We start from the raw sequence: 16,387 nt of genomic DNA, 5'->3' as shown, positions 1-16,387 counted from the left end.
ACTCTTCTCCTTTATTTATTTACATGTCTGCCCCCAGATTCTGAGCTCCCAGAGGCTATTTTTATCTTGTATCCCAGATGCCAGGTGTCATCTGCTGAACAGAGGACAAATTTCCTGTAAAATATCTGGTTCAATTCATCGTTGAGCCTACAGTGCTACTGCCTTAATTTATTAGGTGCCATAGCCGCCACCATGATCAGTTAAGTATAACTTAAGACCTTACAGCTGTCAATCTCTTAATTATCATTATAGTAAATATTAGCCTGTTCTTTTTTTTTTTCTTTTTTCCTTTTTCTGCAATGTGGGATTGAATCCAGGGGACTGAACTACATCTCCAGCCCTTTTTATTTTTTGAGATATCATCTACTTCGTTGTCCATGCTGGCCTTGAAACTGTGATCTTTTCACCTCAACCTCCCAATTACAGGCATGCACCACCATACCAGTCTTGATCTAAATCTTAAACAAAATATTAGCAAATCTAATTCAGCAATATATGAAAAAGATAATCATGAACAGGGTGGATTTATCCCAGGATTACAAGGTTAATTTTTTATAATTCAACAAACTCTACCTTCTATGCTTCAAAAACTCTGTTTCAAAAATTTAAGTGTGAATGTTTAAAGCTGTTTTTATATATAAGCTACAATATGTTTTCCTCCAAAGTTGAAGAGCACTTTTTCAAAACCAACATGAATATTTAAATGCAATCTTTTTCCTGATCAAGAGGTTTTTGGATGAAACAAAAAAGTTAGATATAGTATTAATATTATTCTTCAATGTCATGTTTGTGTGTGGAGGCATTAGGGACATACATATATTGTAGGATTTAAATTTATATCACTGAACCCACCAAAAATTCATCAATGATGAGATCTGTGAGAGCAATCCTAACAAGGTGAACCTTCCAAGAGACCAATTAAGGATCCTATCTGCCATTTTCTTAAAAATAGAATAAAACAAAGAAGTTGCAAGCTAGTAGATTGAATCTATGAAGGGAAAAAGCATTACATTAGGGTAAGTGATAATATAGAGTCCGGAAAAAGCAAAGCCAATAGCATGAAAGGGGTGGATATTTTTCACAGAACGAAGAAAAACTATGTGAGGGAATTATGGTCACCAGAGAGGAACAGTATTTTATTGTAGAGCAGAGATAGTTTGGAGGCCAGGAATAAAATATCTTCTAAGAAAATCCAAATTCCCGTGTTGATTAATATCTTGTTCATCAAAAAAACATCATTTATCAACCGGGCTTCCGAGATATGTACTTTCATGTCACTCCTCTGCTCAAAACATTCAAAGGTTTTCAGTCTTATCACAGCCTACAAGGCTCCACAGGAGCTGATTCCTCATTAGCTCTTAGACTTTATTTCCTAGTGCTCTTTCCTGTGTTCATGCCACTAAAGCCACACTGGCCCCCTTGCTCTCTTACTTATACATGTAAAAACAGTCTCCCCTCAAGTTTTTATTTCTGTTCCCACTGCTTAGTTTTCCTCCAGATATTCCTACGGCTCATTCCTCATCCTTCTGATTCTGGTCCAATGTCTGCTTGCATTGGCAAGGACTTCCCAACCTTCTCCTAGATCGCCGGTTATAAAATAACATCTTTCCCCCAGTCTCACTTTGTATGTTCCTTCCCCCTATTCTCTGTTATTCTCATTATACTTAATGAGCTTCCATGGACATACTTATTTTCTGTCTTACCCTACTATAATGTAAATTCTATAACAGCATAACTTTATTGCTACATTCCTTACAGCCTGATACATGGTAGGTATTTATAAACATTTGTTGAATGAGGCAATCAATAATAGAACAAGGACTAACAGATATAAAATTTCTTGACTAATAGGGCAACAGTTATATTCCCTAATACATATTTTAAAAACCTAGTTTCTAAATCACATATTAACATATCTCAGTTTCAAAAATGTGATCAAAACTAGCTACACTAACAACCGAATTCCTAAACCTACAAAACCTTGCACTCCTAACTTTGGTGACTCCATCAAGATGCCATCACTCTAAGGCCTCATCTGGATAGCCAGCCAGGGTAACCCTCTATGATATCACTCTAACAAAAAAGAAACTCACCTGTGCAATAATGGAAAGAATGCCAAGGACTGCTATAAATGCTGCGACACTTTCTGGTGAAAATTTCATTATCTAGAAGGTTTCCAGAACAAGTAAAATTGATGAATAAAAAAAGCATAAAAATACTACACTAACACAGTTACTTATACATTAACATTAAATGGGCCAAAAAAATTATAAACAAAACAATTTAATTCACATATAACTCATATTTAATTCAAAATTTAATTCATTTATAAGCAAAGAATTCTTCAGAGGAAATCCAAAAAGTCTTAACATACTAAAAATACTTATTTATACATGGTAAAGGTCCCTTAATTTGGATATAATAAATTGTAGACTATTAAGCATTTAGAATATTTTATAAATGAATATTACAGTGTTTTATGCTTTGTACAGGTGTTGATAAAGGTTTGATTTCTGTCTAGCAAGACTGGTATTTAAGGAGGAAAAACTTGTCTGTGCTCTCATTGTGGCTAGCTGCTCTCCTTTCATATGCTCTACATCAAAAAGAAACTGGAGGAAGTGAATGGTTAAAGCATCCCATACTTCTAAAAACAGCAAACTCAGACTACCTATCTTGACAAGGGAACACAATCTTGTTGCCTAAGCCCCAAATCTCACTATACAAAGTGCTTTCTTTAGAAATGCATAAGGAACATCAGACACACAAAACAAGGTTAAGTCTAGTTAACTGATTTATAAAATTGGTATTCATTTTAAATTTCTCAGCTGATTTTAGCACTTTCAAGATTTAACATTTTTCTTATGGCATTACACAATGAAAGAAAAGTTCACTTAAATACCTGTCTGAGGTATAAAAAAAAGCTGGAATATTGGCCTGCTTCTGGTAGGTAGGAGAGAAACACCGTAATGCAGATTAGCAGCACTATGGAATCTTGGCCCACTTTTTTTAAGGACTAAAACAAGAAAAAGAAAGACTAAAGTAAGATTTCACATCAAAAACAACAGATGATTTTTAAGAATATGAAGAGATTCCTTTTGGCACTGAACACACACTGAAAAGACTTGAAGAAAGGATGATAAAATTTACTATTCTAAAAAATATTTCAAAAAACAAACACACACCCTTTAAGATGTTTTCCGCAAAAAAACATCCACAGCCATATATGTTAATGTATTGAATTGTGCATCCACTTTTTTGCCAAAGAGAAGGAAGAAATATAAACTTACTGCAAAGGGGTCGGCCTGTTCCCAGGAAATGGGTGCTCCCCATGATGCTGGCCGCATCTTCTCAGGCAATGACTCTGGTACAGCAACAAGGATAAAACAAATATCTAGCAAAGCTATTGCTGTAGCTAGAACCACCACTAAGCTGTCTCCATACACTCGTCCAAGGTAAGCTCCAATTGCAGGGCTGGTGACTAAACTTGCAGCAAATGTTGCTGAAACCTGAAACCATGAGGACAGAGAAGAGATTAGTCAGGATTACCTGACTCCTTTACTTTACCACATATCATCCCCTTAATTCTGCTTTATGTCAGAGCTGCTTTTACACTTTCCCATTCTCCTCCTATCTGCACCACTTGTTCTCTATTTTGCAGGAAGATAAAAGGATTATAGTTCTTCTATAAAAAATACACAATAGGCCAGGCGTGGTGGTGCATGCCTGAAATCCCAGTGGCTCCAGCTCCAGAGGCTGAGGCAGGAGGATTATGAGTTTAAAGCCAGCCTCAGCAAAAGCGAGGAGTTGAGCAACTCAGTGAGATTCTGTCTCTAAACAGAATACAAAATAAGGTTAGGGATGTGGCTCAGTGGTTGAGTGCCCGGAGTTCAATCCCCAGTACCCTCCCCACAAAAAACATAACAGGCTCTCAGGAAAGTGGCTTCAAACTTTCTTTTAGTCTTTAAGCCCTTTGTACAAAGAAATCCTACTGGCAAGGTCAAAGGTAAAACACATTTAAAAAAAAAAAAAAAAAAAACAGAAAAAGAATTCAAGGTTAGCCTGGGCAACATAGCAAGATGTTGTCTCAAAACAAAACATTAAGCCTTGGTAAAGAACTGAAGCTGGTCATTTTTGGGGGGTGACAGAATTAGGAAGAATAAAATTACAGCAGGCTCTGAGAACTCTAAAGCTCTGAGGAAGTATAGACATGTCTGATAAAGATAAAATATTAAAGTACGAAGAGCATATGTAGAGAAAACCTGTTAACACCCTACTGGACCAAAGGCCTTCAAATCAGCAGTAAATGTGAAAGTAGATAATAACACCTAATAAAAACCATGCTATTCAGGATAAGTAGAATTAACATTTAAACTTTATTCTGTTTCTATACCATTTGTGACTTTTGGACCAAGGATTTAAACTTCACAAAAGTGTTTTTTTTGTAACTGTTTATTAATAACTACTCAAGACAAGCATTTCAATTTTTGAAGGTCAATTAATTGAACAAATACATAAAATTCTAATAATTTTAAATATCTAAGCCAGGAATTATGGCACATACCTATAACCCTAGTTACTCAGAAGGCTAAGGCAGGAGGATCACAAATTTGAGGCTAGCCTGAGAAACTTAAGTGAGATGCTGTCTCAAAATAAAATTAAAAAGGGCTAGGGATGTAGATCAGTGGAGGAGCACTTGCCCAGCATGCTTGAGGGCCTGGATTCAAATCCCCAGTACAAAAAGAACAGGTAAACCACAAAGACAGAAAGCAGTCTGTTAATTGCCTATGGTCAGAGGAAGGACAATAAATAGGACTGAGGATATTCTTTTGGCTGTCAGAATGTTCTAAAAACCAGACTGTGGTGGTATTTTGTTATGAGTGCCTTGTTGTGGTCTTAAAGAGCATTGCTGAGTCTAAGCAGAGTTCTGTACTTGTGTGGGGGAAAAGACAATAGCTTGCATTGTGAGCGACAGTCAGCTTTCTGAGGGCACTCAGAGACCACATGTACAAAGTAGTAAGCACAGGTCCAATCACAGGCTTTCTTGTCATTTCTCCTCTTCTCAACTATCTCTACCTTGAGGCACTCTCTTTCTGGTCAGACAGAAACAGGGTACAAAGATCACTTCCTCCTCTGTCTATATCCACATTATTTCTAGATTTAAGTGGCTGTTTGCTAGAATATGCTTTTAATACATAAAGCCTCTGGGTTGAAAAGTGTTAATTAAAAGGCACACTCATAACTGCTGGTAGGACTCCAAAGTGGTGCAACCAATCTGGAAAGCACTATGGAGAATCCTTGAAAAACTGGGAATGGAACCACCATTTGACCCAGCTATCCCACTCCTCGGTCTATGTCCAAAGGACTTAAAAACAGCCTACTACAGGGACACAGCCACATCAATGTTTATAGCAGCACAATTCACAATAGCTAAACTGTGGAACCAACCTAGATGCCTTCAGTAGATGAATGGATAAAAAAAATGTGGCATTTATACACAATGGAATATTACTCAGCAATAAAAGAGAATAAAATCATGGCATTTGCAGGTAAGTGGCTGGAGCTGGAGAAATTAGGCAATCCCCAAAAAACCCCACAAAGTCAGAAAGCAGTCTGTCGAATGATTTCTCTGATTTAAAGATGCTAATCCATAATATGCTGGGGAAGGGGAGTGGAAAGGGTAGGGTGGGGGGAATTAAATGAACTCTAGATAGGGTAAAGGGGAAAAGGGGAGGGAAGGGAAGGGGCATAGGGGTTGGAATGCGATAGTCATCATTACTCTTTGTACATGTATGAAGACATGAAGGATGTGACTCTAAGTACAACCAGAGATATGAAAAATTGTGCTCTATATGTTTAATATGAATTGTAATGCATTTTGTTGTCATATATAACAAATTTAAAAAACCCTAACTCCCCAAAACTATAAATTTATTAAAATTCACTGAACAATACACATAAAATAAATGAATTCTTGATATATAAACTATATCTCAATATAGTTGGTTTAAAAAATCCAGCCCAGTGTAATGGCACACACCTATAATTGCAATTACTCAGGAGACAGAGGTGGGAGCACTGTTTGAGCCCAGGAGTTCCAGAGGCCAGCCTGGGAAATATAGCAAGACCCCATTGCAAAAAATTAAATTAAATTGAAAAGGTGGGGGTAAATTCTACCAATCAATTTCATATCATTTGATGTTCTAAGCCTACAACTGAAAACATTAGTTCTTTTTATAAGCTTCTCCCTACAGGTATTCCCCCCCCCCCCAATATCTTAATTCCATTATTCATTATTTTTGGGACCTTTAAATAAGAGATCACAAACTCTTACAAAACTAAGATTCAGTATGATACAATATTTGGTCCTTATTTATCAAAATGTTTGTCACATATTTGTTGAAACTCATTACTATCCTACTTCTGCATACCTAAATAATGACCTGCATTATTATGCATATGGGAGCCATTCTACTCCTAGATTTGATGGAAACAGACTGCACTGCCATTGTGCAAAAAGGATAAGTAATTTTTTTTTTTTAAATTTAACTTGTTCCCTTTAGTTTATTTTTATCTTTTTGTGATGCTGGGGAATGCATTCTACCACGCAACCACACCCCCAGCCCATGAGTAATTTTTTTAACCCATGACATGTTAAATATTTCCTTATTTTTAGGATTCTGTTAAAAAGAACTCCACAAAAAATTTTTATTCAGGCATAAAGAAGAATAAATTATCTCATACAGAAAAATGAATGGAAGTTGAGAGCATTACGTTAACTGAAATAAGTTTTCACTCATATGTGAAAGCTAAAGGAAATATTTGTGTGTGTGGGATCCTCATGAAAATCAAAGGAAAACCATTATAGTAGTAGAAAGGGACCAGCAGGCGGGAGAAGGGGCGGGGAAAGGAGAAATACTGGGGAAAGATATTGACCAAATTATATTATCACAGTGTGTGTATGTACAAATATAGAACAACAAATCCATTATATATAATTACAATGCACCAATAAAAATTATAAAAAAGATTCCACAAGGCAGAAACACCGTAATCGCAATTCTGATATGAGACCTATAAATATTTCCTGAATGTTAAATATGAAAACTTACATGGCTTTGTACTGAAAACAAATTAAAATGTAGTCTAATGGGTAACTTTTCTGAAATGTATTTTTGCAAAAAATAAAATATTTTAATGAAAAGGTTTACATTCCTTATAATAAGGGATAGTTTAACAAGGTATTTTTTAGCAGACGCAAAGTATAAGATAAAAACACATACCAATCCATAAGCCATACTTCTTTCATGTTCCTGGGTTATATCTGCCACGTATGCAAATACCACAGAGAAAGTCACTGCAAAAACTCCAGAAACAGAGATAACAGCAAAGTACCACCTAAGGATGAAAGATAATTGACAAGAAATAGTTGGAACAATTACCATCACTTGAACTTTCCTTCATTTCTATTAGCTAATTTTAGTCAACAGCTTTCTAGAGCAGTTCAGGAATTAACAGGTCTTTAAATCCTAAGACGCAGATATTATGAAAACAAAGGGCTAGAAATGGCTCCTTAATAGTAACATTGTTACTAAGCAGGAATTCAGCACTTAAAAATGAGAACATATTCAGGTAAATCTTTAACCCAATTGTTGAATTATGCCTTTGTTTGTTGCTTCTATAGCAACAAACTAAAGTTCATTCACTATTATTACTATATTTCATTCATTACTGTTTTTCACCATAGTACTACAAAAAAACCCCAAAATTCATTAAAACAAAAACCTACTCCACATTTACTTTGAGCCATTTAGAGAAACTAGATGTCTTTCAAAAGTTATCTATGGCTTTTCAAATGTTAAGAATAACAAAGTCAGTCTTCACAGAGGAAACTTGAACAGCAGTGTTCAGGTTTCAGAACAGTTAACTATTAAAGCATGAATCAAAGAAGCGGACATGGGGGCCCATGCACGTAATCCCATCTAAAAGGAGGCTCAGGCAGAAGGATAGGAAATCCAAGTCAGTTCAAGTCAGTCTGAGCAATTTAATGAGACCCATTCTCAAAAAAAAAAAAAAAAAAAAGCAATAGGGATGCCGTTCAGTGGTAGAACACTTGCCTAGAACTCCTAATAATGGAAACAAACAGTATCTTGAAATGCAAACTATATTTTACTATGGATGATTCCAAAATATCTAGCCAGAAATAGGAAATTTCTATTGTAAAGAGGTAGTTTTTTAAAATCCTGTGTAACCATAATAAACTTTCAAGACATCATTCCACCAGGACATTATAACTACTAAAATTTTTCTAACACACTGCTTTCCAAACAAAATGATTATTCCCTAGATTGCCTCAGTAAGATTTAATTTGCATGATGAGCATTTATCAAGGGCTTGGATTTTAGAGTTCTATCTAACATATGAGAAAAAATCCTGCTCTGTTTATCCCCTAGGACCTTCTAGACACACAATGAAAATATACCCCATTCATTAATTAACTATAATTAAATAACCAATATTAAAATTCAGTGTAGTAAGAACATCAGAGAATAAATCTACAACTACTCTATTACTTTGGGACATTCATTTTCTTTTTTGTGAGTTTTCCCTCATTTCCTTTTAATGAAAAAAATCCTAATTTTAATGGGGTTGCTATGAGTCCAGCATCTTATAACAGCATCATATACCTAATACCTGACCACAGAAATGTAAGCAGAGGTTGGATGGAAATACTCTAAATAAAGTTTCCTTAAAAGACAGTGATGTGCTTTTCTTAGCCATACCTTCCCTTGTGCTGCCTGAAGTATGATCTGATAGCTGGTTCATGAGTAGTTATTTTGTACAGTGAGGTAATAGCTGAGGATGGCAGAGCAGCAAGACAGAAAAAGGATGGTTCACTGGAATTACAATAGCATCTCTCCAGAGTCTTTTTTTACATTGAGAGAAATAACCTTCCTTCATATTAAACAACTACCATTTTGGACTTTATTGATATATAGTATAACTTATTCCTAATGAGTACCAATAATAAGAAATTTTGTAATATGTTTTTAATATTCTACTTAAGAAAATAAAGTGTTAACAACTCTATCCAGTCCCTAAAATACTGTTTTGAAGTTTGGATTGCGACATCCAAAAGCAAGTTTGCCAATAGTGTAGTATCTATTTCCAAAATAGATACTAGTATCTCTTTCCAATAGTAGTATTGATTTCTAAAACCTTTATTTATGAACTATTACCTAGGTACTATATTTTGAGGGGGCTTTTTCTTTTCTAAAAAATATTTTTGTAGTTGTAGATGGACACAATACCTGTATCTTGCTTATTTCTATGTGATTCCCGGGATCGAACCCAGTGTCTCACGCATGCTAGGCAAGCGGTCTACCACTGAGCCACAACCCTTCTTATATGTGTCAAAGAATAATGATATTAGAAGAAAAACAATGAAAATCTACATAGATAAGTTGGCAAGAAAAAAACATTAAGAAAGCAATAACAGAAAATGATATTTAGTTGCAATAATCTGAATATGCACTTACCATGGGCTGATCTTCATTAAAGGAATTGGGGCACATGTGAAAAATACTGTTAGCAGCAAGAAGGATTTTCGGCCCCAAACATCAGAAAGAGCACCAATAAGTGGGGCACTGAGGAATGACAACAAACCCTAAAAAAAATTTTAAAGAAAATTTATGCTACCTATCCATGAGCAAAAATAATTTTACTACTATAGAAGAATTTTGAACAACTTTGTTTCCTTAAATTAAAAAAAAATTATCCTGTATATCCATGAGCCCAAAATAGATTTTATTACCACAAATGGATTTTAAACAATCTTGTTTCTAAATGAACAAATTGCTAAACTTTAGATAAAAATTAACTTATTTCTTATCTATATATAATTTAAAAATTTCCTCAGATATGCTAGAATCATCTGCAGGGCTCTGACTATTAAATATAATTGCTCTAATGAATTCTCAATCAGAATAACTTACATTACCAATTCTGGAAAGAATATCACATGCTAATTACCTGGTTTTATATTGGTAGGCTAAGAATCTATTTATAAAATCTGTTGGTCAAACTGAATCTAGAGTAAAGAATCTCCATAATAACCAATACTTTATCATACCAATATAATTTTGTATTTGTGAGGTTTCTGGCATAGTTTTTTTCCTCTCCAAACTATATTATTATTTTTAGTTTATAAAAGCACTGAGACCTTTGGAACATAAATGCTAACAAAAAATAGGAAATACAGTATAATTTATAATGCACAGGAGGCTATATTTGAGTCAAATCATATTTAAAATCCAGTTAGTCTAAAAGCATTAAATAATGCTCCAAATTATATTCTAGTTATAAAAATTGCAGTTTGTTCACACAATTAACAAAGAACTGACAGATTATATGTACATAAATATGCATGTATGTGCTTGCATATAGATATCTATATATAGATATAGGATTGATCTTACCTTTACTCCTTGAATTAGGCCATTCATTAGAAATGTATGTTTAGGGAAGGTTTCATGTAACACCTGAAGAATAAAAAACAAAATAAAAATCACATGCTACCTTGTAATCCATAAAATTTCTACCTTACATTTTCAAATATCCCTTCATAATACAAACTAATTTCATATAAATTTTCAGATTTGTATGACACTATGCATGCATATGGGTAGATACTAATGCCACCAAATATTTATATGGCATTCACAATATTATAGGACATTAAATTGAGAGCTCTCTCTATATTATCTCATTTGATTCCTCATAACAACCCTATCTATCAATAACAGATACATGGAAGTTTAATGTCTTGTTCAAAATCACAGTAAGTGTGAAAGCTGAAACTGAACCCAGGAGGGGTCAGACTTGAACATTATGTACTATCCTGGTTCCCACATAAAACTGACTTGTATTCTCTTTCAGATGGGTATATATAATCTAGAGTAGAAAACTGGGAAAATAGGGAATTTTTAATTGCCACAAATTAAGAAAAATTAAAGCAAGAAAACAAAATCTCAATCTATTAAAATGTATAACAAGATATTCTATACTTTCCAAGATGTATTCTCAAACCACAAGGCATCAATATCATTAGTGAGCAATGGGTGAACCATTGAGAATTCATTAGCTGAAAAGACAATTGGAGGGAAAGGAAACTGGAAAAATAAAAGTTAAAAAATGGCAGCTAGTGATTTTATAGCCTATGTGTTGGGACTTTATACACTTTTATTTAATCCTATCAACATTGTGAATTAGTTTGCATTAACACTTTACAGATATGACAACTGAGTTCTTACTTGACTTAAAAGACAATGCTTCTACTATTAAAGCAATGTTCTCGGAGTAAAAGAAAAAAGAGAGAATGGCAATGTGAGGGTTAAGAAGAAAGGTGGGCAAGTCATCCTTTTAGGAAGAAACACTATGCTGAGTGTACCTTTTTACATCTTGCAAGAACCTTTACAAGGATTAGGATTGCTTCGTTTTCTTCAGTTACTCTTCTGCCAATAGGTACAAACTTAACAAAAATTTACTAGTTGTTGGTAAAAATAAAATAAAGGCAGCCCTTAAACCTTCCAAACTGTTCCTCTGTATACAATTTTCCTCTCTAAAGCAATTTCTCCTTTAAGGCCATATAATTTTGAACAAAATTTTAACAGGAAAAAAAAAAAGAAGTATGAAATGTAAGATTTTTGATTTGTCATGATCCTTTAGCACTGGTCTTTAGAGTTGAATAGGAAAAAAATACATACGTTTCAAGAAATTTTAATGTCTTTAAAATTTTTAAGATCTTTAAAGATTTTGAAAGTAGTCTTTAACATATTAAATGCCTAAGTACTATTCTCTGTAAGCAAAGGATGAGAAATCAATTAGGTAGAAGAGATGGTGATGGATGTGAGGGTTTAATAATATGTACTATGCATCTCAGCAGTTTGAACCACCAAATGTTGGCCTAGTATTTCTAGAATCATTGGTCTGTCAAAGGAGTAAAGCCATTCATAGCACATTATATTTTCTTACACCTACTGTCACCAATTCTCTTTATCAAGTTAGTATTTATTTAATCATTGATCATTTAACATCCACTATAAACTAACCATATATTCATAACCTCTCAAAAGTGTTAAACTTCAGCCCTTAAAAATATCTGTCAGTACAGAATTCTTTTTGTAGTTAACTTAAATTCCCTTGATGGTGGAGGCTTCATCTCTTCCCCTAGGCAGGCTGACCACATAGAATACATGTGGTCATGGCTATTCTGTATGAACTTATATCTCAAAGATGTAATCTCAACCACATGAAATGGAAAAAAAAAATCATGTCATTTTTTAAAAATAAGAAATTAAGGTTATAATAAATCTAAAACTAAACATTTATTAAAATTAACAAGTATAAAATTGGTTATCAATTGAATTAATTAATATCATTGAAAATGAATTGCTGAAACAAACTATAATGTAATTTTTGAAAGCTACATATAGGAAGAGAAAGATATTGACTTAAAATAACAATAAACTCAATTATATCTTCATTTTCCCTTTTTAAATGAAAGTTAAGAATTTTGACTCTCTACTGATATCCTTTATAATCACTTTCAAAACACATAAAACAGAAATGAAATATTTAGAAGTAAACAAACTACTGGTTGGGTACAGTGGTACACATCTATAATCCCAACAACTTAGGTGAGCTAAGGCAGGAGGGTCACAAAATTGAGGCCAGCCTTAGGAACTCAGGGAGACCCTGTCTCAAAATAAAAATAAGCCCTGGGTTGTAGCAGTGGTAGAGCACCCCTGGTTTAAATCTCCAGTACCACAATAAACAAATAAATAAATATTATCAGAAATGTACCACTATCACCTGGTGCCTTCTTCTATTCCAAAACCCACCTTCCTCCATACTTCAACATGCGGGCAGGAAAAAGGAGTATAAAATAATAAATACTGGCAACAAACACCCCAAAATTTATAAGCAAAAAAAGACTCAAAATAAGCAAAACCTTTTCAAAAGCTCACACTGAGTTAATATATTGTTCTTAAATAGTGATGTATCAATCACTTCTAAAAAACATAAATGCCTAGGTTTCACCCTTGAGATTCTTGTTTTAATAAGACAGGTTTAATCTCCCTCAAAATCTGTCATTCACCTCTAGGTATAAGTCACTGAAGTAGTAGAAAATACATTCTGAGGGGTTGGGGGTGTACCTCAGTTGGAGAGTGCTTGCCTAGCATGTGCAAAGCCCTTGGGTTCAATAGCCCATAATGCCAATCAAAAAAAGAAAAAAAGAAAAGAAAAAGAAACCTTAAAGATACTATCCATACTATTTTAGTTAACAAAAATAAAATTAAGAATATACTAAGCACAAAGTTAGTTTCCCTATGTAAATGAATAAACAAGCCTTTATGCTTAAATAACTTGTTTTTAAATAATCTCCTTTGTCCAACTAGAAAAAACAACTATACTAAGTTACACAAAAAGTTGACATACCTAATATATATATATATATAAAAATCAGAAGCAAAATTTAAGTAGCTATATACACTTCAAATTCTGATAACAAATAAGGAAACATCACAAAAAGCTTTTGTGACAGCTTGCTAAAAGCTTAAACAAATTTTAATCCCTCTTAACTTACTAGCTAGTAGTTGGACTGCCCAATAACCTCAATTACCTAAATCATGGGTATGAATCACTTACTACCAGCATTCCCCAAAAGACTGAGCACCAGAATCAAGCAAGCCTATGTTCAAATAAACACTATAGTTTACTATCACAGTAGCAATCAAGTTTTTTCTGTAAATCAAGGTGGTTGTGAGGATTACAACCTGTCTCTAAATAAAATACAAAAAAAAAGGGCTGGGGGTGTGGCTCAGTCTAAGCACGCCTGGATTCCAACCCCAGTGCAAAAAAAAAAAAACCCAAAACCAAAAAACCCTATTTTATGTACAAATAGTAATGATTATATAGTCAAAAATATGCCAAGAAATACGAATTGCAATTATTCCTAGACTAGTTCACTCTACTTAATCAATTTTTCTATAAACAACCTTTTTATAAAAAGTTTTTTGTTTAATAATGATCAAGCTCATGTACATACAAGCAAGTATACTGCTTTGGAATTCTGTTCTTCTAGGATTTGGTAAGCTGTACATTTAAACTACTCCTTTCAAGATATTACAGATTTCTAACATAGATAATGCCTTCCTTCATTCCACTCCCCTATCTACCCTGATAGGAAACAACTAGTTCTCATCTGAGTGGTCTGATAGGGTCTTTCCAAACCTAGGGAAGTATAGGTAAAAAATCAGGTTTAGTCTTTCTAGATCCTTAGTCCAAAATGAAAGGGAAAAAATAAAAGACAAAACCAAACTAAACTCTGAAATTTGGAAAATGCAATTTTATGAATGAATCTCTCATACCAACTAAATGCAGGTCACAGACATCATCTTTCCTAAACTCAGCATAAGAAACCCTTTGCCTCATCCAAACAGAGTGGTGACTGAGCCCCTGCTTGAATATGTCCAAATTCACATATTTCTACCACCAGCCCCCTCAAAGTAAGGAAAGGAAGATAAAGGTTGAAAAACACAACTAAAGCAGTAAACACAGGTGAATACTCCTCAGAATTGACAATACTGGTTTGAGTAACCATGGAAAGGAAAAAGGCCATCTTTTCCTCCAAAACTACAGAAAAAGAGATTTTAGAATCAGTGGTAAATAAATGAAAATTACTTACCACCAAGGTTGGTGCCGTCAATAGTCCCCAGGCAAAAAACTCCAAAAAGATGACGATAACCGCATGATAAACACTAGGAGAACCTATTCCTTGAGGCTACCAAAAAAAAAAATTTTTTTTTTTTAAGTTAAAAGGGTATACTAGAATCACCAACAATGATGACAAGAATCAGTAAATATTTACCAAGAACATACAGTTACGCATTGCTTAGCAACAGGGATATATTTGGCCTTTTCAGTAAACTTAAAATTTGAGTTCAGGATTTACATGCAAATAAATAAACATTATAATGTTATAGCTTTAAAATATTCATTAGCCTTATGTGGGAATATTAATAGTGTTTGGGTTCTCCTCCAATTTTCTTTTTTGTTTCGTTCTGTTTTTTGGTGGTACTGAGAATCAAACCCACACCTCATGTATTTGAGGCAAGCGTTTTACCACTGAGGTAAATCCCCAGTACATGTTTGGGTTTCTCTACATGTTGAAATGATGATGCATCACTTTTAACATTGTCATAATGCATCATTATAATTTAAAATAATAGATGAGTCTCCAAACATACAGAATTAAGGTACCTGAAAACACTTTGGTAGAACCTGCAATTGAGGAGTTGGAGTGGAGGGGTTAGTGATTGAAGGACCGCGGCTGGGCATGAATTTGTACAAGATATCATTCATTCAGTAAATATTCCAGAATACCTGCCATGTACCAGAGGTTCTAGGATTACAAAAACAAGACACAAATCCTGATCATAAAGATCATAGCCTACATAGGAATAAGTCTTATCATCATCATCTCTTATGTGTAAATACAATAAAGAGACACGCACAGGTTAGTAAGCAAGGAGAAGTATGACCAAAAAAAAAAAAAAAAGGGTGGGGTACATAATAACAATGGAAAAAAACGATAATGAAGTAGACAAGAACAATGACAGTTTAAAGCTCCTGGGGAATAAACGTCTAGTCCTGGAGTAAAGAGGGAGGGAGGAGAAGTAGCTTCAAACTTGTTTAAAGAGTTTCTCATCTCACATATAGGAAGCCACTGAACAGTTTCAAGCAAGAGAACTAATCAGGCCTGCATTTTTCCAATGCAACATTCTGGTGATTTTTTAAAGGATGAAATCAAAGAGCTAACTACGTGCAAAAGAAGGCTATCTGAATCAGTTCAAACAAGAAATGATAAAGACCCAAGACAGTGGAGCAGTATGGATGCTGGAGGGGAGAGAATGGGTTTAAGTATTCAAAATCTGAAATTGGCAGAACTTTAATAGTGAGAGGGAGATTTAAGAATGACTTCCAAATGTTAGGGTGGTTATCTAGTAGAAGAAGTTGGCAATATCCCAGCACTTTTCTCCCCAAGGAGCCTCAAATTTATCTTAGGTTCTATTTAAGAGATTGCCCCCTTTACTCGAAACCTTTCTATTGTCCAGAGCCTCAATTAAAAAAAAAATTAGTAAACAGCAAATGTGATGTGTGAAATCACCCAAATCACCCAAGATATAAATTATGAAATGAACAGTGGGCTAAAACAGAACCCCAAGGAGCACCAACATTTAAGTAGTATAGCAGAAGAAAAGGAACCCATGAAGAAGATTTTTTAGGAAAGGAACAATGAAAGAAATAACAGGAGAATCAAGAGAAT

The 16,387-nt window shown here is 34.2% G+C and overlaps 1 protein-coding gene across 2 annotated transcripts in view; it reads right to left on the bottom strand.

The window, feature by feature from the left end:
• Nucleotides 1-16,387, bottom strand: part of Mfsd14a (major facilitator superfamily domain containing 14A) — a 48,765-nt gene that overhangs the window by 11,273 nt on the left and 21,105 nt on the right. For both annotated transcript variants that reach the window (XM_058581969.1, XM_046452307.2), the window contains exons 2-8: nucleotides 14,747-14,842; nucleotides 10,476-10,538; nucleotides 9,537-9,664; nucleotides 7,281-7,395; nucleotides 3,288-3,506; nucleotides 2,900-3,013; nucleotides 2,094-2,165 (exon numbers count right to left, since the gene is read on the bottom strand). In XM_058581969.1, coding sequence (XP_058437952.1) covers nucleotides 2,094-2,165; nucleotides 2,900-3,013; nucleotides 3,288-3,506; nucleotides 7,281-7,395; nucleotides 9,537-9,664; nucleotides 10,476-10,538; nucleotides 14,747-14,842 — 807 coding nt within the window. The remainder of the gene's footprint in view (nucleotides 1-2,093; nucleotides 2,166-2,899; nucleotides 3,014-3,287; nucleotides 3,507-7,280; nucleotides 7,396-9,536; nucleotides 9,665-10,475; nucleotides 10,539-14,746; nucleotides 14,843-16,387) is intronic.

Source organism: Marmota monax, unplaced genomic scaffold (assembly GCF_021218885.2).
Source record: "Marmota monax isolate L192 unplaced genomic scaffold, Marmota_monax_Labrador192_F-V1.1 WCK01_AAM20220418_F8-fsc00244, whole genome shotgun sequence".
Taxonomy (NCBI): Eukaryota; Metazoa; Chordata; class Mammalia; order Rodentia; family Sciuridae; genus Marmota; species Marmota monax.
Note: the sequence above shows the minus strand (reverse complement) of the source record. Positions and strands in the feature narration are given on the sequence as shown.